This window comes from Mirounga angustirostris, unplaced genomic scaffold, assembly GCF_029215605.1.
Source record: "Mirounga angustirostris isolate CCGP_5_RB_7025 unplaced genomic scaffold, mMirAng1.0.hap1 SCAF_4, whole genome shotgun sequence".
In the NCBI taxonomy this organism is placed as follows: domain Eukaryota; kingdom Metazoa; phylum Chordata; class Mammalia; order Carnivora; family Phocidae; genus Mirounga; species Mirounga angustirostris.
In genome coordinates this window covers 120,637,583-120,659,491 of record NW_026991712.1, presented here as the reverse complement: position 1 = coordinate 120,659,491, position 21,909 = coordinate 120,637,583, and the positions used below count along the sequence as shown (strand labels likewise).

Below are 21,909 nucleotides of genomic sequence, written 5' to 3'. Positions count from 1 at the left end.
TAACCAGGGTGTTTTGACATACAGTATGGGACACAGAAAACTGACACCTTTCATATTTTAAGGGTAATATTGCCTTGATGTAGAATAAACTTCTTTGCTCTTTTGATGTGGAATAATAAAATACTATCTTTGTATATTATATCAATTTATCTTATTCCTTAATAAACAAGATTATAGACTTTTTTAGGTTGTTATACTTTGAGATTTTTTACTATGTGATAATTTAGGCATTATGGAGAGTGTAGGGATGAAAAATATGGAGTATGATTATGAAAATTTATTTATATATTTGAAAATATATCATTTTGCCAAGTGTGAAACAGTTATTCCATATTAATGATGGCACCATCTTTGTTATTAGTAATAATCTTGCAGGAGGAGGGAAGGGTAATCCTTGTGAAATATGCCCAAAGCATTCTTCAATAATGGTCTACTCTGAGGGAAAAGATATTACCAGAGCCTTATCTCAGTTTGGGGAGGGCATCCCTCCTTTTCCAACCCCTTCTAGGCTTCCTTTCTCAAGAGGGAGAAAAGCTATATCATGGAGAAACACCTGTGAAGGTCACAGCCCAGAGAAACAGGCCAAATAAGAAATTGAGATTTAATTCTAAAATTATAGAATGCTTTTCCTCCCCCACACCTTAGCCTCATAACCAAAACAAAAAAAGAAAAAAACAACTATGCAAATATGCAGATATAAAACAGGAATCCAATATAATAACAGTGAAATACAGTTGAAAGAGGCATGGACTCTGAAAGAGAAGTACTAAGGGAAGCCCAGAGTCAATAAGGGACACAAAACAAAGATAATGGAGGAACTTGAAGCTTCTGACACCTATAACAAACATCAAACACATCTCACCTCCTGGCCAGATTAACAGATCCACATAGTAAATGCTTATTTACCTCTCTTCCTATTTCCCAATGCCAAATGGTGAACTTTCAACAAAAATTAGAAGACATGCCTAAAGACAAGAAAAAACAATGTGAAAGACAAAGCACCAGAAATAGACTCAAATGTTGGAATTATCAGGTAGGGAATTTAAAATAACTGATTAATATGTTAAGAACTGTAATGGAAATAGACAATATGCAAAAAAAAAATGAGTATTGTAAGCAGGGAGAAAATCTAAGGAAGTATCAAAAGCAAGTTCTAGAAGTAAAAAAAACCACTAACAAATAAATGCCTTTGATGAGATCATCAACAGAATGGACACAGCTGAGAAAAGAATCAGTGAGGTTGAAGATAGATTAATAGGAATTGCCTAAACTGAAATGCAAAGAGAAAAAAGAATTGGGGAAGAAACCCAGAACTGAACATCAATAACTATGGGACAGTTTTTTAAAGTGTAACATATGCATAATTGGAATACCAGAAGGAGAAGGAAAAGAAGAAATATTTGAAGTAATAATGGCAGAGAATGTTACAAAATTAATGACAGACACCAAAACAGAGGCCCAGGAAGCTTAGAAAATACCAAGCAAAATAAATATCAAAATAACTACACCTAGGCACATCATACTCAAACTGCACAAAACCAGAAACTATGAAAATCTTGAAAGAAGCCATAAGAGGATGGTAAAAACCTTACCAATTAGAGGAATTGTGACAGAATTATGACAGCCTTCTCATCACCCAGCAAATGAGAAGAGTGTGGAGTAAAATATTTAAGAGTTGAAAGAAAAAAAGCCACTAACCTATAATTCTGTATCCATTGAAATTATTCTTTTTTTTTATTAAATCTTTTTTTTTTTTAAGATTTTTATTTTTATTTTTTTGAGAGAGAGAGAATGAAAGACAGAGAGCATGAGAGGGAGGAGGGTCAGAGGGAGAAGCAGACTCCCCGCCGAGCAGGGAGCCCGGCGCGGGACTCGATCCCGGGACTCCAGGATCGTGACCTGAGCCGAAGGCAGTCGCTTAACCAACTGAGCCACCCAGGCGCCCCCATTGAAATTATTCTTAAAAAGTGAAAGAGAAATTCTCTTTGAAACAAACAAAAACTAAGAGTATTTATTGTCAGCATACTTGTCCTATAAGAAAAGATAAAAGAAGTTCTTTAGAGAGAAGGAAAATTACTTAGGTTAGAAATTTGGATGTACATAAAGAAAGGAAAAGCATAAGGTAAAAAAAAAAAAAGGAAGGTAAAATATTTTTTATTCTTCATTGATCTAAAACATAACTATTTAAAGTAATAGCAACAAGGTACTGAGTGATTATGGACTATGGATAAATGAGATGAAGGACAGCAGTGTCTATACGGAATAGGAGAAAGGGTTTGGGAATACTCTGTTATAAGGTATCCACACTACAAGTGAAGCAGTATACTGCTATTTAAGGGTGGACTGAGATTAGTTAAAAATGTATATTTCAGGGCACCTGGCTGGCCCAGTTAGTAGAACATGAAACTCTTGATCTCAGGGTTGTAAGTTCAAGCCCCACATTGGGTGTAGAGCTTATTTAAAAAAATGTATACTGCAAACACTGGAACAACCACTAAAATTTTTCTGAAAAGAAGAATAATTGATATGTTAAAAGAGTAGATTAAATATAATAATATAAAATGTTCATCAAAATCAGAAGAGACAGAAAAGTAGGGGGAAAACATATGCAATGGGTAGAAAACAGTTACAAATATGGCAGATATTAATATAATTATGATAATAGGCACTTTAATGTGAATGGTTTAAATACACCAATTAAAATACAGATTTTGTCTGAGTGGATAAAAAAATAAGAGCCTTATATAAAAGAAAGACCTAGCTATGTATTATCTGTAAGAAACTCACTTTAAATATAAAAAATTAGATAAAAAAGGGGTGGAGAAAAATACACCATGCTATCACTAACCAAAAGGAAGCTGGAGTAACTGTATTAATTTCAGACAAAGTAGGTTTCAGAACAAGGAAAATTATAAGGGATAAAAAGGGACATTACATAATGATTTGGTGGTCAATTCTGTAAGAATACTTAACAATCCTAAATATTGCACTGAACAAGAGTGTCAAAATACATGAGGCAAAAACTGATAGAATTGAAAAGAAATATAGAAAAAGCCACTATAATTGGAGATTTTAACACCCCCCCCCTTTTTTTTTTTTAAGATTTTATTTTATGTATTTGACAGAGAGAGAGAGACAGCTGGAGAGGGAACACAAGCAGGGGGAGTGAGAGAGGGAGAAGCAGGCTCCCGGCCGAGCAGAGAGCCCGATGCGGGGCTCGATCCGAGGACCCTGGGATCATGACCTGAGCCGAAGGCAGACGCTTAACGACTGAGCCACCCAGGTGCCCCCTTTAACACCCCTCTTAAGCAGAAAATCAGTAAGTATGTAGATAATTGAACAACACTGTCAGTCAACTTGATTTAATTAACATTATAAACAGTTCCATTCAACCACATCAGAATATACATTCTTCTCCAGCTTGTGTGAAGCATTCACCAAGATAGGTCACATTCTGGGCCATAAACCTCACCTTACCATGTTTGAAAAAATAGTACTCATGCAAAGTATATATTCTCAGATCACAGTGGAATTAAACTAGAAACTGATAACAGAAATTAAGCTGGAAAAATCCCAAATATAGAAGTTAATTAAAGAATGTAATTTTAAATAACATATGGGTCAAAGAAGAAGTCTTGAGAAATTTTAAAATAATTTAAATGATAATGAAAATACAATTTATCACAATTTGCGGGATTTAGCAAAAGCAGTGCTTTTCAAGCAGCTTATAACCTTAAATGCATATGCAGGAAGAGGAGAAATATCTAAAATCAGTAACATGAGTTTCTACCTTAGGAAAGTAGAAAAAGAAAAACAATTTAAGCCCAGTGCAAGAAAAATTGTTTTATTTAAAAGTTTGTTTTAGGGAAAAATCAATAAAATTGATAAGTACCTAGTGAGCCTAATAAAAAAAAAAAAAGATGAAGAGCCCAAATTACCAATATCAGAAATGAAACCTTGATGATCACTATAGCCCCTATGGGCATTAAAAGGTAATAAAAGAATACTATGAAAAATTCTAGGCCCACAAATTGATAGCTCTGATGAAATGGGCCAGTTTCTTGAAGGACATAGATTATCAAAACTGACAAAAGGAGAAATAGGTAATCTTAAAAGATCTATATCTATTAAAATTGAATCAATAACTTGAAAATTAATAATTAAGAAATAATTTCTGAAAAAGCACAGGACAGATGGATTCACTAGTGAATTCTATCAGGTAAAACTCAATTATAAGATAACAAACAGGGGTGCCTGGATGGCTCAGTTGGCTAAGCATCTAATTCTTGATTTCAGCTCAGATCATGATCTCAGGTTGTGAGATCAAGCCCCGCATCAAGCTCCATGCTGGGCATGGAGTCTGCTTAAGATTCTCTCTTTCCCTCTGCCCTTCCTCCCTGCCACTCAGACTCTCTCTGTCTCTTTTTCTCTTAAAAAAAAGAAAAAAAAATCCAATTAAAAAGTGGGCAAAAGATCTGAACAGACATTTCACTGAAGATAATGATGGTAAATAAGTATATGAGAAGATGCTCAACATCATTGTCACTAGGGAATTGCAAATTAAAGTAACAATAAGATACTACTATACATCTTTTAGAATGACTAAAGTTAAGACATACACAAAACTGCCAGTTTCCAATAAGGATGCAGAACAGCAGGAACTCTTTTCATTGGTGGTAATAAAAAATGGTACAGCCACTTTGGAAAACATTTTGGCAATTTCTTGCAAAGCTGAACATAGTCTTACCGTACATTCCAGCAATCACACTGCTAGGAATTTAATTTACTACACTGATTTTAAAACTATGTCCACACAAAAACCTACACATGAAAATTTACAGCTTCTATTCATTATTGCCAAAAACTGGAAGCAACCATGGTCCCTTCAGTAGATGAATCGATAAACAGACTGTGGTATATCCATATGATAGTTTATTATTCAATGATAAAAAGAAATAAGCCATAAAGCCACAGAAAGACATGCATGAATTTTAAATGCATATTGCTAAGTGGTAGAAGCAGTCTGAAAAGTCTGCACGGAGTATGACTCCAATTTTGACACCATGGAAAAGGCAAAACTCTAGCAATGATAAAAAATTCAGTAGGTACCAATGATCCGGGAAGCACGGGATATTTACAAAGGTGGTAAACTATTCTGTATGATAATATAATTGTGGCTACATGACATAATGCACTTGTCCAAACCCATAGTGCCTTAGTACAGAGTAAATCTTAATATATGTAATTTTTTAATATAGGTAATTTTTAAAAACATCATTTAGAAAATTGAGGAATCCCAGAATGAAATTCAGACTGACAAAACAATCTAACTGTATTACAAACTTATGAAACCACCTTACTGAAGATGAGGCAAAAGGTGCTGACCTAAGTAAATTTGGACATAAGTGAAATCTGTAAGAGTAGAGGCAAAAGAAACTGTGTAGTAGTGTACTCTGGTTGATAAAGTTGTTTCCCATGGGGATAAAGTTATTAACTATACCAGGTTAACAATTCGGATATTGCCACATGTGTATACTGAAATTGAACTAGTAAGTAAATGAATGGTGGATTGAGGAAGCCAGGTTTCTCACTGTTGGAGTGGGAGTTTTCAAGTAAGCAAAGGGGAGTAAAATGAATCATGCAATAATGAATTAGATTTGGAGATACTAGGAAGAACTCATCTTTACCTCATAGACACAGGTGATTACATGTAGAAATACTTACAGATATGGGTATATACACATTTGTATACACATATATTTCTTTGCTCCATCAGCTGAGAAGGCCTAGGGGCAACAACACTCCAGTAGCAACAAGCTCACCTAGTTCCCAGATCTTGGTTTCTAATACCATTGTCCAGTGAAAGGAACTAGGGCTCCTTGGAGAAATGGCTGATTCTAGGATTGGAGCAGGAAGTATACAAAATGAGCATGGGCCATTTTGTAGTGTTAGAAAGTAAGGGTTCAAACATACATGCATGTGTGCATGTGCTCATGCAAACATACGATTGTATATAAATGGGACATAGGAGGCAATTGAAAGAGTTTACAATGGTCAAAGCTTGAATAATTTGGGCAAAAAAATGAATAACATAGTATTGGATTATAGCTCAAAATATAAAGTAAATATCCATGAGTCCATACTGAATGTAAATAAATGATTGAATGAATAAATCGGGGAGAAGAGACACATTGTCCAGGCGAAGGAATTCCACTTTGTCTTCAAGAAATTAGAGTATAACTCCTCATTGTTTAAGTGACTTCATTCCAACAAGTACAGTATGGATGAGGGGGATGGGAGTAACTACAGTGGAGGCACTTGAAAAATACTACCTAAACCAGGTGACAAGGATAGCATCCACAGTGATAAGTCATGTTGATAATATATATCCTGAATATGGTGTGATATAAATGGCACTTTACTTGTATTTCCTCAGTAGCCCATAACCCCAGCTAATCATGAAAAACAAAAACACTAATTGAGGAACACTCTACCACATACCTGACCAATACTCAAAATTGTCAAGGTCATCAAAACAAGGAAAATCTGAGAAAGAGTCTAAGGAAACATGAGTCATGACAGCCAAGAGGAGCCAAAGGAGACATAACTACTAAATGTAATGTAGTATCCTGGATGGGATCCTGGAACAGGAAAAGAACATTAGATTAAAACTAAGGAAACTATGGACCTTGGTTAACAATAATGTATCAACATTGGCTCATTAATTGTACAAATTTACCATACTAATGTGAGATGTTAATAATAGTTGAAACTGGGTGTTGGATATATGGCAACCCTATAGTATCTTCGCAATTTTTCTGTAAATCTAAAACTTCTAAAATTAAAAGTTTATTTTACCAAAAGTTCCATTTTATATAGGTCTTAAAATTCAAATTATCTATTTTGTCAGGAAGTATCAAGTTGCTGGGGATTTGGAATGGAAAGAAGGAAAGATTATGAAGAGGCATGAGAAAAGTTCATTATCTTGATTGTGGTTATGGTTTCACAGTTGTATTTATATGTCAAAACATCAAATTCTACACTTTGAATATTTGCAGTTTATTGTATGTCAGTTATATTCATGAAAGCTTTTTTAACAAATAGGGAACAAACAGGAAAGAAATAAAACAATAGACCTAGAGGGGCGCCTGGGTGGCTCAGTCATTAAGCATCTGCCTTTGGCTCAGGTCATGATCCCAGGGTCCTGGGATCGAGCCCTGCATCAGGCTCTCTGCTCCACAGGAAGCCTGCTTCTCCCTCTCCCACTCCCCCTGCTTGTGTTCCCTCTCTTGCTGTGTCTCTCTCTGTCAAATAAATAAATAAAATCTTTAAAAAAAAAAAATAGACCTAGAACCAATTATATCAATAATTACAGCAAATATAAATGATTTAAACAAGACTCAGCTACGTGTTGTAACAAGAAGTCAACTTTAAATATACTGATACAGTGTTTAAAAGCAAAAGAATAGGGGGAAAGATATGCAATACAAACACTGCTCAGCAAAATTTGTGTTGGCTGTATTAATATCATACACAGTCTACTTCAAGAAAATTAGCAAGGATTAAGAGGGGACATTTATAATGCTAAAAGTGTCTATTCGGTAAGAAGACAAAACAATCCTAAATATATATATACCTAAAAACAGAGCTTCCAAACACATGAAGCAAAATTAATATAACTGAAAAGACAGAAATAGAAAAATCTACAAAGTTGAAGACTTCTATAATCTCTCAGTAATCTATAGAACAATTAAACCAAAAATTTGAAAGAATATAGAAGATTGGAACAACACCATCAGTCAAATTGACTTAATTGATATTTATGATACACTTAACAACTATAGAAGACACTTTTTTCAAATGTTCATGGAACATTCACCATCAAAGACCATATTCTTGGTCATAAGACAACACTTAAAAAGTTTAAAAGAATTAAAAATCAAGTTCTCTGACCATAATGGAATTAATTAGAAATCAATAACAGAGGGGTACCTGGGTGGCTCAGTCAGTTAAGCCTCCGACTCTTGGTTTCAGCTCAGGTCATGATCTCTGGTTCATGGGATCCAGCCATATGTCAGGCTCTGCTCTCAGCATGGAGTCTGCTTGAGATTCTCTCCCTCTCCCTCCCCCTCTGTCCCCACTTGTGCACTTGCTCTCTCTAAAATAAAGAAATAAATAAAATCTTTTTTTTTTTTTTAAGAAATCAATAACAGAAAGGTACCAGGGAAAATTCTCAGATACTGGGAAATTTAAATGACATACTTCTAAATAATCTTGGTCAAAGATAAAGTCTTAAGGGAAATTAGAAAATATTTTGAACTGAATGAGAATGAAAATACAATATGTTAAAATTTGTGAGATACACTTAAATCATTGTTCAGAGGGAAATGTATAGAGTTGCGTTTATATATTAGAGAAGGAAAAAAGTCTTAATAAAATTATCTAAGTTTTCACATTATGAAATTAGAAAAAGAGCAAAATAAACCCCCAAAAAATAGAAGGAAAGAAAAAATAGCAGGAATCAATAAAATTGAGAACAGAGAAAATCAATGAAAATAAGAGGTGGTTTTTTTGAATCCTTTAGCCAGATTTACCAAAAAAAGGAAAGTAGGCAAATTACCACTATCAGAAACAAAGGAGGGGCTATAACTACAGATGCTACAGACATTAAAAGTGTAATAAGGGGAGATTAGAAATAACTCTATTCACATTAATTTGACAACTTAGTTGAAATAGACCATTTTGTGAAAAACAAACTACCAGTATTCCCTGGAGATGAAATAGACAACTGAATAGTACCATATCACTGAAGAAATTTAATTGGTATTTGTAACCTTTCAAAAAAGAACTCCTGGTCCAGATAGTTTTCCTGACAAATTCTACCAAATATATATCACTTTTCTGAAGTCTCTTCTAGAAAATAGAAGACAGAATACCTCTCAACATACTTTATGAGGTCATCCTTAACCTGGTATCAAAATCATTCAAAAATAGTAATGAAAAGAAAATTTGAAAATAATATTTCTTGTAAACATACACACAAAGTATTAGTAAAGTGAATCCAGCAATATATAAAAAGAATAGTACACCAAGACCAAGAGGTGGTTATCCTGGGGATTCAAGACTGGTTCAATATTTGAAAATTAATCATTAACTGTAATCTATCATATTAGCTGACTAAAGAAGTAAAACCATATGATCATACCAATACCTGCTGAAAAAGCATTAGGTAAAATTCAACATCCCTCTAAGATAAAAAATACCCAGTTAACTAGTAATACAAAGGAAATTCCTTATCTCGATCAGGGGCAATTACAAAAAATGTCCACAGCTGACATCATAATAAATGATGAAAAACTAAAAGCTTTCTAAGATTGGGAATAGGGCAAGGATCCATCTTGATACTCTTGTTCAACATTATTACTGAAAGCCCTAGAGATAAAACAGACTACATCTGTTCAAAGATGACATGATTGCCTACATAGAAAATCCTAAGAAATCTACAAAAAGACCCCTAAAACTAGTAAGTGTGCTTAGCAAGGTTGCAATATACAAGGTTAAAATATACAGACATATTTCTGTATACTAGCAATGAACAATTGTAAACATTTTTAAAGTACCATTTACAATAACTCCAATTTAAAAAATAATATGTAGGTATAACTCTTAATATTTTCAGGATCTTTATGCTCAAGACTTTTTTTTTTTTTTTTTTTTTTTTTTTTTAATTTATTTATTTTTTTTTTTTAAAGATTTTATTTATTTGACAGAGAGAGCACAAGCAGAAGGAGAGAGAGGGAGAAGCAGGCTCCCTGCTGAGCAAGGAGCCTGATGTGGGACTCGATCCCAGGACCCTGGGATCATGACCTGGGCCGAAGGCAGCCGCTTAACCAACTGAGCCACCCAGGTATCCCAAGACTTTTTTTTTTTTTTTAAAGATTTTATTTATTTATTCAACAGAGACAGAGACAGCGAGAGCAGGAACACAGCAGGGAGAGTAGGAGGGCGAGAAGCAGGCTTCCTGCTGAGCAGGGAGCCCGATGTGGGACTCGATCCCAGGACCCTGGGATCATGACCTGAGCCGAAGGCAGACGCTTAACGACTGAGCCACCCAGGCACCCTATGCTCAAGACTATTAAACACTGATGAAAGAAATCAAAGACCCAAGTAAATGAAGAGATACACTATGATCATGGATTAAAAGACTCAATATATTTAGATGTCATTTCTCTCAATAAAAACAATCTTAATAAAGTCCCAGCAAGATTATTTTTGTAGACATAGATAATCTTAAAATACATATGGAAAGGTTAAGGAACTCTAATAGTCAAAACAGTTAAGAAAAAGAAAAAAATATTGGAATATTTACACTGTAAGATTTAAGACTTACTAGAGAGCTATAGTAACCAACAGTGTACAGTATTGGTGAAAGAATTGACACACACACAGATCAGTGGAATATGATAGAGTCCAGAATAGACCCAGACAAATATTGTTAATTGATTTTTGACAAAGGTGCAAAGGCAATTCAGTTGTGAATGGATATATAAATTGTGGTAAATCCATACAATGGAATACTATTCAGCAATAAAAAATGAGTGAACTATTGAAACACAATGTGGATGAGCCTCAGTTGTTAACACTGTGCTAAATGAAAGAAGCAAGTCTTAAAAGATATGAATTTATAAAAGATATGAATCCATTTAAAACATTTTTTGAAAGGCAAAACCATTACCCTAAAAACTTTATTTGAATAGCAGGCAGGGGTCATGGTCATATTATTTGCCCTCTACATGGAACAAATACATTATTTATGTATCAAATATGCTTCCATGTTTTTCTTTTCTTTAACCTTGAAACTCTAAAGTACATAGTTACTCTTGGCCTCGGCATGATTGTGAATCTAAAGGTAGACAATGAAGTCACATGGCTATAAGGTGACCGACCATCTGAATGGAAACATTGTAATAGCAGATTCTTAGACTCTGAACAGTATTTCCAAGAACTAATTCCACCCTTCTGCTATTCTTTTATTCCCACTTCCCCATCCTTTTTTTTTTTTTTTTAATTTTATTTGTTTATTTGAGACAGAGAGAGGGAGCACAGAGTGAGAGGGAGAAGCAGACTATCTGGTGGGCAGGGAGCCTGATGTGGGGCTGGATCCCAGGACCCTGAGATCATGACTGACGAGCCGAAGGCAGACACTTAACCGACTGAGCCACCCAGGTGCCCCCCACTTCCCCATCCTTATTTGGAAAATACTGCTCCCCATCCTTATTCGAAAAATAGTGCATTTGAAAAAATCTTTACTTCCTTTGTTAATCACTGTTGTGCAGTACAAAGGAGCTTTGATCTAGGAGCCAAAAGACTTAAGTGACTTTGGGCAAGTCACTTAATGTTTCTAAGTTTATTTTCCCATCTTAAAGTAGAGATAATAACACCTGTCCTGCCTATTTCATTTGTAAAGATCTGATGAGCCAGTGGAAACTCCCATTTTGTATGTTGTAAAGTCATTGGTAAATAAATGTAAGGTTTCACTACCATTACTAAATATAAGAAAAAAAAAAACAGTATTGTGTGGTATCTTATGGTAATCACAGGAGATTCAACCCTGAAAATTGTTACAATCTCAAAAATTAATGCAAAATGAATAATAAGGACTTCATAATCTCAAAGTTGATTACTCTGGTTTTATTATCATAGATTATTTAATTAAATTATTAATAGAGTATAAAATATGCTATTACACCAAATTTGGAGTACAGGACTAGACATCTTAGTACAAATTAAAGTTCTCTAAATACCATCAGGATGAATAACAAGCAATATACTTCTTAAGATTAATTTCAATTATGAAGGAAAGAATTCATAGTTTTAGTAAAAGCTGTAGTTGTTTCCTTCTAGCAGTAGATGCCAGTAGAGTTCTTTTTAATAAAAATCAAGTTACTTAAGTACTTCCATAGCAACAACTTCCTGGTCACATTACCATATATAGAAACATTGCTCTGCAGACTAAAGATTCTACTTTCTATAAGAACTTTGTAACAAATGGAAACAGTTTTACTGGGGGGGAAAAAAAAGTCCAGGTTTCAAATGTAGGGTTTTCACTCATCTAGTGAGGCTTACTTCCTCCTCCTCCTTTTTCTTCTACTTACTTTCTGTAATAGCCTTATGCATTGTTTTAAATATCTTAGTGTTCTAGTTAGGAATCTGGAATATATGTGCTAAGCTTAAGCAACGTTGAATATGCCTGGCTAAACATGTTAAAAATCAATATGGTAGGGCTGAAATGTTAGGATTAGTTCATGCATTTGGTAAGGGAATACCATGAGTGCAATATTTTGGGAAAGTTAATGTGTCAGAGATGAGTGATTGAAAAAAATGACTGGAAGCAGGGAAAACAAGTAATTTTAGAAATCCACATTTGCACATTATAAAAATGAAACCCAAAGAATGAACAAAATTAAGTAACTGAATATAGAGAAAAAGAGTTCAATGACATTGCATAATTAAAAACATTTTCAAATATTTGATTATTTTACTTAGACTTTTAATCTATTAAAAATGAATGCTTTCTTCGACATATTTATTGAGTATGTAATACATGCATTACATTTATGAATGCAAGTAATGTAATTTGAGACATAAATTTATAAACAGCAAGTTTTAACACAAAAGTTTAAATCAGTGGAGAAAGGAGAGAGCAATTTATTTTCCAGGAAATATGTGGGAAAATTCAGTGAAGAGGTGACACTTGGAGTGAGCCTCAAGAATTAATAGAATATCTGTCAAGAAAGCAAGACAGAGAATTAAGGAATTTCATCTACTTCTGCCCCTATAGTCCTTCCATGCTCTGTAGAGGTTTATTAAAGACTGCAGACACTTTTTCAGTGTCTGTTTTGTGTAAAGCACTGTCAGATGTTAATAAAAAATTATCTATTCTTATACACACACATTTACACAGAAAGCTACAAATTTTAAAAGTTTAGTATTATAGATACTGTTCCCTGTTTGGTTACATTGATACTAATTTTGTTACACAAAAGAAAATGTATATAACAGAGCCGTTACTTGGAAAAATTCATAAGTCCATTTTGTGTGTGTGTGTGTGTGTGTTGTCCTAAACTGATTATATTATTGTTCCAATTTATTCTGTTTATTATTATTGTTCCTATTCTATTTGTCAAGCAGTTGGCAGGAAATCTGGACTAAGATATTTTTAGGTAGATCCTCTTTCTCCCAAGGAGAAAAGCATATAGATTTCTCATCCTTTAATTAGTGTCAGAAGGCAAGTACTCAAAATCATCATTAAATGTCACAGGTTACTTTTTTCCTTCAAATGGATAATGGCAATTTTACTTACTTTTAATCAAAACAGTTGTTTCAAGTCAGACCTAAAGTTAGGGATCAGGGAAGCAGTAGTGCTCAGTGTTAAGTTTTACAAATTAACATGTTTCAGTAAACTAGAAGGAAGTTTTTTCTCAGTTGAAATGTTTTGCTGTGGCTGATTTTATATAACTTTAAATCTTATATTTTGTTCCTTTTTTACATATTTTAGAAATTTTTTAAAAGATTTTTTATTTATTTATTTGACAGAGAGCACAAGTAGGCAGAGTGTTTTATGTACTGCTGATAGACACTTGTCAGCAGATTGTAAGTTTGATAAGCAATACTCACATACTACGTTTTTGTAGTTCCTGTATATTTTAGACTTAAGTCAGTGAGTTAGCAACATTCGGTTCTTTTTTTTAAGTGCTAGTTCAGATTTTTCTTAGTTAAAAAATGTTATAAAGTTGTTTTGCAAGAGCTTTTAATATTCATTTTATACAAGTTTTCAGTGAAAAGTTAACTGCTTATAAGGATTCATAAAATCTGTACATTAGCTGATTTCCTGGAAAAAAACACAGCCTTTTTAACATACTATTTGGAGAGTGGTTTGGCCTTAGTTGTTTGCATACGGTTGTAATACATGTTCAACTAGTTTTCTTTTTTTAAAAGTTTTTTTCAGTTTATCTATAAAGTCTTATCTTTAATGTTCTCATTAATATTAAACACTCTTAAGCATAAAACCTTTTAGGCTGATATTGCAAGTCTTTAAAATCCCCCTCTCTAGTTGAGATGAAGGGTTTGCTAAGAAAGGCTCAGTAATGTACTGTTTTATATTAACAGGAAACAGAACAGCAGTAGTGGTTTGAATACCCTGCAAACAGGAAGTTTGACACATGCATAGCTCTTAGCTTCTGTGTAAGAACTTGTTGAGCTCCTTCTGGAAATATTTTCAGTTACTTTAAGTAAAGTGTAAATGCATATGAATGGCAGCTTATAAAGAACTACCCTGTAACCAGTATACAGGTACAACTGCTCTTCAGAAATTGGAAGGTTTTGCTAGCCGATTATTTCATAGACATTCTAAAAGTACTGCACATGACCAGAAAACTGCTCTGGAAAATGACAGCCTTCATTTCTCTGAACATACTGCTTTATGGGACAGATCAAGTAAGTTTTTTTTTTTAATGATACATTTTAACTAGAAGCTAAAATACTAATTGGAATTTTAGAATCAAGCATAAAGAACAATGTTTTGTTTGTCTTTTTATGATTTATACAAGGACATTTTGCAGGATGAAGTTGCAAAATTCCACAAAAACTTGATTATAAGTTGAACTGAATCATGTAGTTCATTGTTTTGTTTTACGTGACCATTAAGTCACATATCAGTAGGAAATTTTCTACAGAATTCTTACATCATTTCTAGTGTATATTACTGTTTGTTTTAATTTTTTGTTCTTATATAAAAGTGAAAAGTCTAAATTTTAGAAACAAATTTCATTTTATTTTTTTAAAAAATTTTTGGATTTATAAGCCTTAAAATTTAAAAGGGCAGAAGACTCTTGAATTTATAATTAAAGTTCTATTATGTTTACCATTTTTTATTTTTAAACACCTGTGTGAAAGTTACTTCAGTTTTTTTACAAGCAGGATTTCTAACATGAAGGCATAGTGTAATTACTCTATGTGAAATCTTATTTTTATAACATTATAAATATCAAAAGCTTTTATAATTATATTTTTTGTTATTTATAGTTACGGTAAAGGAGGAAAAAGTTGTTTATGCATACATCACATTCTTTCCAGGCATGTTAAAATGTTTGGACTTGCTGCTTTGCTAAAATGGTGACATGTAACCATTTTTGGTGACGTGCACTTTAAAAGATAAATTTCACATATAAACAATACCAGTGCCTCCATTCCACATCTCACCTTGGACCCTCCCCAAGGTATTTTTGTCATTGTGACTAAAGAACAATAGAATTACCCTTGGTACCTTTGCCCTTTTTGATGTGTTTGATAATCAAATAGCACTAGGTTTTGCCTTTTTCTGTTTATATATTCCATAGCAGTTTAAAACTCAGTTTAAAAAACAAAACAAACCAAGAATGGTTTACAAAATTTATTCCTTGGTTTTTACAGTACCTTCATGGTTCTATAGAAGTTTATTTGAATTATTTATTTACTGCATCAGAATTTTTTTTACCTTCTTCGAGCTGTTTTAAGGAGAAAGTAAAGAACACATATATTGTTAAAATTTTTCTTACTAAAAGGTTTTGATTGTTTATAATTAATCCTTACTGTAAAGCAGATTGATAGATGAGGAATCTCAAATATCTTCAAGTTAATGAACTATTAAATATTGGAAATAATACTACATTACTAAAATTAGCCATACAACAGAAGTTTGTTATTCATTCCACTTGTCCTGTTCTGTTAAATTGCATTCTCCTAGGTCCCTTTGGAATGTTTTTCATGCATTTTGAAGACCTTTTAATTAAGCATTCAATGAAGAATGAGGACAGTACTGAATTAGTTTCTGTTTCACTAGTACCTACTCCTCCAAATAGTATTTGTTTAGTAAGTGTATCTCAAATGAATGAATTTATCACAGGCCCGTAATAATTAAAAGTTATGTTTGAACTATACTGTCATTTTTAAACCATTTTAAAAAATATATGGGGCCTGTGATGTTTTCTGAAACACATTTTAAAACCTAGAAATTGAAGATAACATCATGAGCATGATTTCTTTTAGAAAAAAGAGGCTGATAAAATACTGTTAACATTTTTCTTTATTGTGATAAATAAAATAAATAGTACACTTGTAACACAAGTAAAATTAGGTGCAGAACTTATAGCCCTGCAAATAATGGACATGATACAAGAAATACTTAGAGTAGCTGAATGTTCATTAATCAAGTATTCTACTCTCTTTTCTCTTTCACACCCCAAAAATATCAAAAGACACAATAATTTTCTATACATAATAATGAGTATAGTAAATACAAGCTCTAGTTTTTCTACTATAGTATGGAATGTGTTGCTGTAGAGGAGAAAACACTGATACAACAGAAACAGAGGAATCCTGTCATTTCAAAATTTCAAGGTTTATTTTTGTGATGAAAACACAGATTATCATTTATAGAGTGAGTTATAGAAGGAATTTTGACTATATGAATTTTTTATGAAAATCACATTCTTCAAAGCTACTTTAAAGCATTCTACTTGCATGACTTGTTTGACAAGAAAAAGGAATGTGCTATCTCCTGATAATAAACACTCTGAATATGCTTGATCCAAAAGTGCTATTTTAAGAAATCAAGTAAGCACAGAAAATACATGTAATTTTTTAAAAATTAGATTTGTGAACTATTGAGTAAAGATTAATTACCAATTTAGGCATTTATAAAATGTAACAAGTTTTAATCCAAGTTTCTTCTCTAGTGGTAGTAAATATAGGAAGAAATACAGAATAAAAGCCACATAGTAATTTCCAGGTACCTTAACTGTGTTTCATCTTTTATTATTAAATTAAGTAACAGGAGTTCCTGTTTGATAACATAAATATTTAACAGCTGATTCCATCTACATGTAAGTACAAGAAGTTCAAAAGAAAAACATGGAGGAATTCTGCTTTTTGTTCTGACTTAGAATGAACAGGAGTATTGACATTCATTGAATTCTCTTTGTAGCAAGTGTATTATGGTTAGCTTTTAAATCTTCCTTTGATCATAAATGGTGTATCAAATTATACAGTGCTGAACTTGATTGAAGTTTTCACATTTTAAATCTTGGACTTTATACACTTAATGAATGTCTAATAACATTTTAAGGACTGAATAGGTGAATACCATCAAACACTTTTCTTATTCTCCTTTCCCATGAATTGACAGGCTATTTTTCTGGTAGATACAAATCCATATGAGTGAATTTTAGATTTAAATACCATATTAAACAAATAAGCAATTTTGTATATGGATTTCTTCAGGTAGAATTAGATAGCTAACGTGGGTTATCAGACCTCTTTATCTAGTCAGTTTTACCTTTCCAAAGCTCATACAGTCTTTAAGACAATTCATGTTTCTTTTTTTTTTTTTCTTAAAGATTTATTTATTTATTTTAGAGAGGGCTAGGGAGAGGGAGAGGGAGAGAGAGAGAGAAATCTCACGCAGACTCCGTACTGAGTGTGGAACCCAATGTGGGGCTGGATCTCACGACCCTGAGATCATGTCATGAATCGAAATCAGGAGTCAGACACTTAACCAACTGAGCCACCCAGGTACCCCTTCATGTATATTTCTTAGACCACTGAATCTGTGTGATTTTAACTTCCTTTTTTTTTTCATTGTAACTTCTATCCTAGAAGACCACCCACATTATCCTTTTATCTGCTTTTTCCATCAGCAGCTATTCCATAAGCTTCTTGGTAGTAATCCATTTTTAGTCATTTGGCAAATTTTTTGAGAATTTACGTATCATAATCTATAAATGGTCTCTGGGAAAAGTAAGATCTAGTTCTTACCCTCAAAAACAGGAATAGGAAGAGCAAACATAACAAACAACATAATATTTAAGATATAGTGAAATGGTTACTTAAAAATATGTTTACTGTGGGAGCTTAGTGTAAGAAGAAATTAACATTAAGGGGAGATGGGACCTTCAAGAATATAAAGAATGAATTGAATTTTGAGACTCAGGAAAGGAAGAAAAGGTTATTTTATTATAAGAAAATAACATACACAAATATATGAAAATTTAGGATTTACTTAAAAGACATAGTAAGATATTGTCTAGAAAGGTAGTCTGTAGATCTGATCTTTGAAATCTATTATATATTCAGAATTTTGAACTACATTCTAAAAGACAATGGGGAGCTAATCCAGTTTTTTAAAGCGGAAAATAATATATATGCAGTCTTTGTTAAAAGGGCCTAAAGAATTTTAACTAGCATAATAAAGGAAAAGTTAACTTTCTTATTCTGCAAGGAAATGTATTTGGATACTAAAGATTTTTTATTTGAGCTGGGCAGGTAATTACAACTAAGACTTTTGGTCACTGCATGACCATGGCAAATGAATAGTCAGACACTGGATTCCCTTTACAATAACAGTGCTCATTTAAGATGTTTCTTCTACCTGGAATTCCTTTTCCTTTCTTCTACCAGTGGTGAGATATGCTCGTACTTTCAGACTCTGCTCAAATATTATCTCTAACAAAATCACCAAAGCATTCTTTTCCTGTTTTTCATTCCATTAGAGTTCATAATCTCTTCCTATGTTCTCCTATCATTTTATGCTCACTTCAGTTATGGCTTATTTTATAGATTTAAAGTTATATTACATTAGTCCTTAAGTTACATATCTCCCCTATTTGACTTTGAACTCCTAGAGGACATAAATTTGTCAATTTATTTTTGGCATTGCCAGCATAGTTCTCAATAAACACTGAGTTGTTTGTTAGATTGCTGTTAAATATCACTATGGTCTTATACTAACAAGCATTCTCTAATTTGTTCTATTATGATCTTTGCAATTTATTTCAAAGGCTTATGGTCATTAACCAAAAGCAGTAAAATGCTGACCTGAGCATGGAGAATACCACATTCCAGAGGCACTAAACTCTTCAGTGTTATCTGTGTATTTTTATCATGATTGCTTATAAGAATTTGAATAATCAGCAGAACTTATACTAAACTAATTGGAAAATTAAATAATTTAAAATTAGAAAATGTTTCCTTGGGCTACTTAGCAATGCCAAGTAGTATATCAAGTGTAATAACATAAAGAGTAGCTTCTATTTGCTTGTGTTTTGCAAGAATAGCCATACTACATGGTTAGAGAAAAAAGATTAAGTATATATTCTAGGTAGTGTCTTGCTACTCAAAGTGTGTTCCCAGTCCAACAGCATTAGCATCATCTGGGAGCCTGTTAACAAAGGAAGACTCAGGATGCTTGGGTGGCTCACTCAGTTAAGTGTCTGCCTTTGGCTCAGGTCATGATCCCAGGGTCCTGGATTGAGTCCCACATCGGGCTCCCTGCTCAGGAGGGAATCTGCTTCTCCCTCTCCCTACTGCTCCCCCTGCTCTTGCTCTCTCTCTCTCTCTGACAAATAAATAAATAAAGTCTTTAAAAAAAAAGAAAGAAAGACTCTCAGGCACTATCAAACCTGAGTCAGTATTTTCATTTTAACAGAATTACCCAGCTGATTCATATGCACATTAAAGTTAGAGAAGCACTTTTTCCCTACTAATATTTTAATCTGATTACCAAATAATATGTCTTCATTGGAGAAAATTTGCAAACCTTAGAAAAGAACAAAGAAAAATGTAAAAAATCACACAATTCCACCAAAAGATAACCACTGCCAACAACCTTTATATATATAGTCTTATAGATATCTTTTGTTTATATAGACTACTTTTTGCATAGATAAACGAATTTCCACCAGCCCCTAAATTTGGATCTTTTAGTACACAGTGTCTCATTACATTTTTGCTCATCATAAAGAGTTGTTCCACAATATCTTTTAAGATGGCTGTTTTGTATTATATTTTAAAGATGTACCACAATTTATTTAACTGATCACTGGCCATCTAGATTGTTTTTAATTTTTGCTATTATATAAAAAAATGCTGTGACAAATATCCTTGTAGGTAAATCATTGTACATATTATTTTTATATTTTATAGGACAAATTTAGAGAACTGTTATGACTATTTTAAGGCTTTTGCATTAAATTAATTTGCACCCCGGGTATATAAGTAATATATCCTTTTGGAGTTAAATTTGTTTCAGTATTCAGAGAAGATGTTTAAATTCCCTCATATAATTTTCTGATACATCAAACATGCTTTATTTTCTCCTTTATTATTAGTGTTTATCAGAATTATCCACTTTTCAAAATTGATCAATTATTAGTAGCAAATGGTCTGAGAGACATGTTTTAGTTACTGAATATAGACCATTATCATTAGATGTCCCTTGGTAATCAACAGACTATAATCTAGTTGGGTTGGAGATTCAGTCATATTATAAAGTATATCACATAATTCTGCTTGTGCAATATAGCAGTGACTCTTACCCCTTCATTCCCACATTCCCTGCGTGGAATACTGTCATATACATTATCACATGAAACATTTATTTACTATCTGTCAGACATTGTTCTAAGGACATTGCATATATTCATTTATGTAATCCTTTAAAAAACCCAGTAGGGTAAGTATTATTATCATTCACATCTTACAGATGAAGAGACTAAAGCACATTGAGGGACAGTAATTTCTTCAAGATAACATATCCAAAGGAAGAAATTTGAACAAAGGCAGTCTGGCTCCAAAGCCCATGCTTTTAGTACCTATTCTGTGAAATCTTTCTATATGTGTATAAGAAAAACAGGTCTCTGGCTCCTATAGCAAAGATTTGTGTCTGAGGTTTCCTGTTAATGCAGAGACAGCATGCATATTATAAGGACCAAGAAGACCAACAGGCTAGAAAGAGAACTTTGAAAATAAGATGCCATCCAAAAAAGAGCTAATAAATCGAAACTGGAGTGATATATTCTCTGAAGGATTGACTATTACTTGCAAAGTCCTAAAATAATGGCTGTTTTTAACTCAGCTTTTAACTAGTTGTATAACTAGTATGGCCCACTTAGGATACAAATAAGGTTTCATCTTTTAAATATTTAGATTAATCACTTGCACTCATCTGTTCATGTTAGCAGGACTGCTAAGTAGCTCTTTTCTTGGTGTCTCCTTCCAGCCCCCTTCACATATTGCTAAACTTTTGACAGTTCACTCATTACAGAGAGGCTAATCTTCTTTTCAAAGCATAGATGAAAAAAGAGATGAGTATTTTGATTAGTATATAAGCTAGTGGTCTCATTTTTAGCTTCATTTGATTTTGCTACTGCTCCATAGTTTCATGGTTTAAAACTGGTCCCAAGGAATTTGATGTATCCTTGCTCTTGATGTGATGACACTGATCCTTGTGGAGACCTTAGTGGTTCTTAACAGGAGGGTGACCACCCTTTCCAGTGTTGTGCTTATCCAAGGGATATATCACAGGATTTAGTTTCCTTAATTTATACTTACATGCTTCATGATCCTGACTTCCATGCCAGGTTGAATTATGACAAGGTTATCTTTTAGCCCTTCCCCCACTGTATCAAAATCAGCCTTCCTCTCTTGAACATCTTGTCCAGGGATAGCAAACTGGTTGTCTGTAACTCAAATGTAGCTCACAGGTAAGTTTTGTTTGGTCCTCATAGTATTTTTTAAATAATTGAATTTGATACCATTATTTTATATAAAAATATAAAATAATGATTTTAAAACAAAAGATTTCATACTAATATTGGACTTTCATATCCTTGAACCATTAGAAAAGTTGATTTCAGTGGTCTCTTATTCCCACTTACGAATAAATGGGCACTGAATGAATATCCTCTTTAATCGGGGTTTATACTGTGTGATTTACTCTGGCCTTTACTCTGTTGCTTTGCCTATATGGCCCCTGTAGGCACTTAAATTTGGCCTATAGTGCCTCTAATGTGGACCCTAAATCACCAACTCAGA

The 21,909-nt window shown here is 33.1% G+C and overlaps 1 protein-coding gene across 3 annotated transcripts in view; it reads left to right on the top strand.

Annotated features, from left to right (window-relative positions):
* PRKACB (protein kinase cAMP-activated catalytic subunit beta) overlaps positions 1-21,909 on the top strand; it is a 119,996-nt gene that overhangs the window by 38,856 nt on the left and 59,231 nt on the right. Inside the window, exon 2 of one of the 3 annotated variants that reach the window (XM_064588932.1) lies at positions 3,126-3,319. The exons of 1 other annotated variant lie outside the window; for it this stretch is intronic. In XM_064588932.1, coding sequence (XP_064445002.1) covers position 3,319 — 1 coding nt within the window. In that variant the 5' untranslated portion in view covers positions 3,126-3,318. Of the gene's footprint in view, positions 1-3,125; positions 3,320-14,216; positions 14,497-21,909 lie in introns of those variants that run through there. One more of the 3 variants, XM_045897315.3, reaches the window with a different exon arrangement.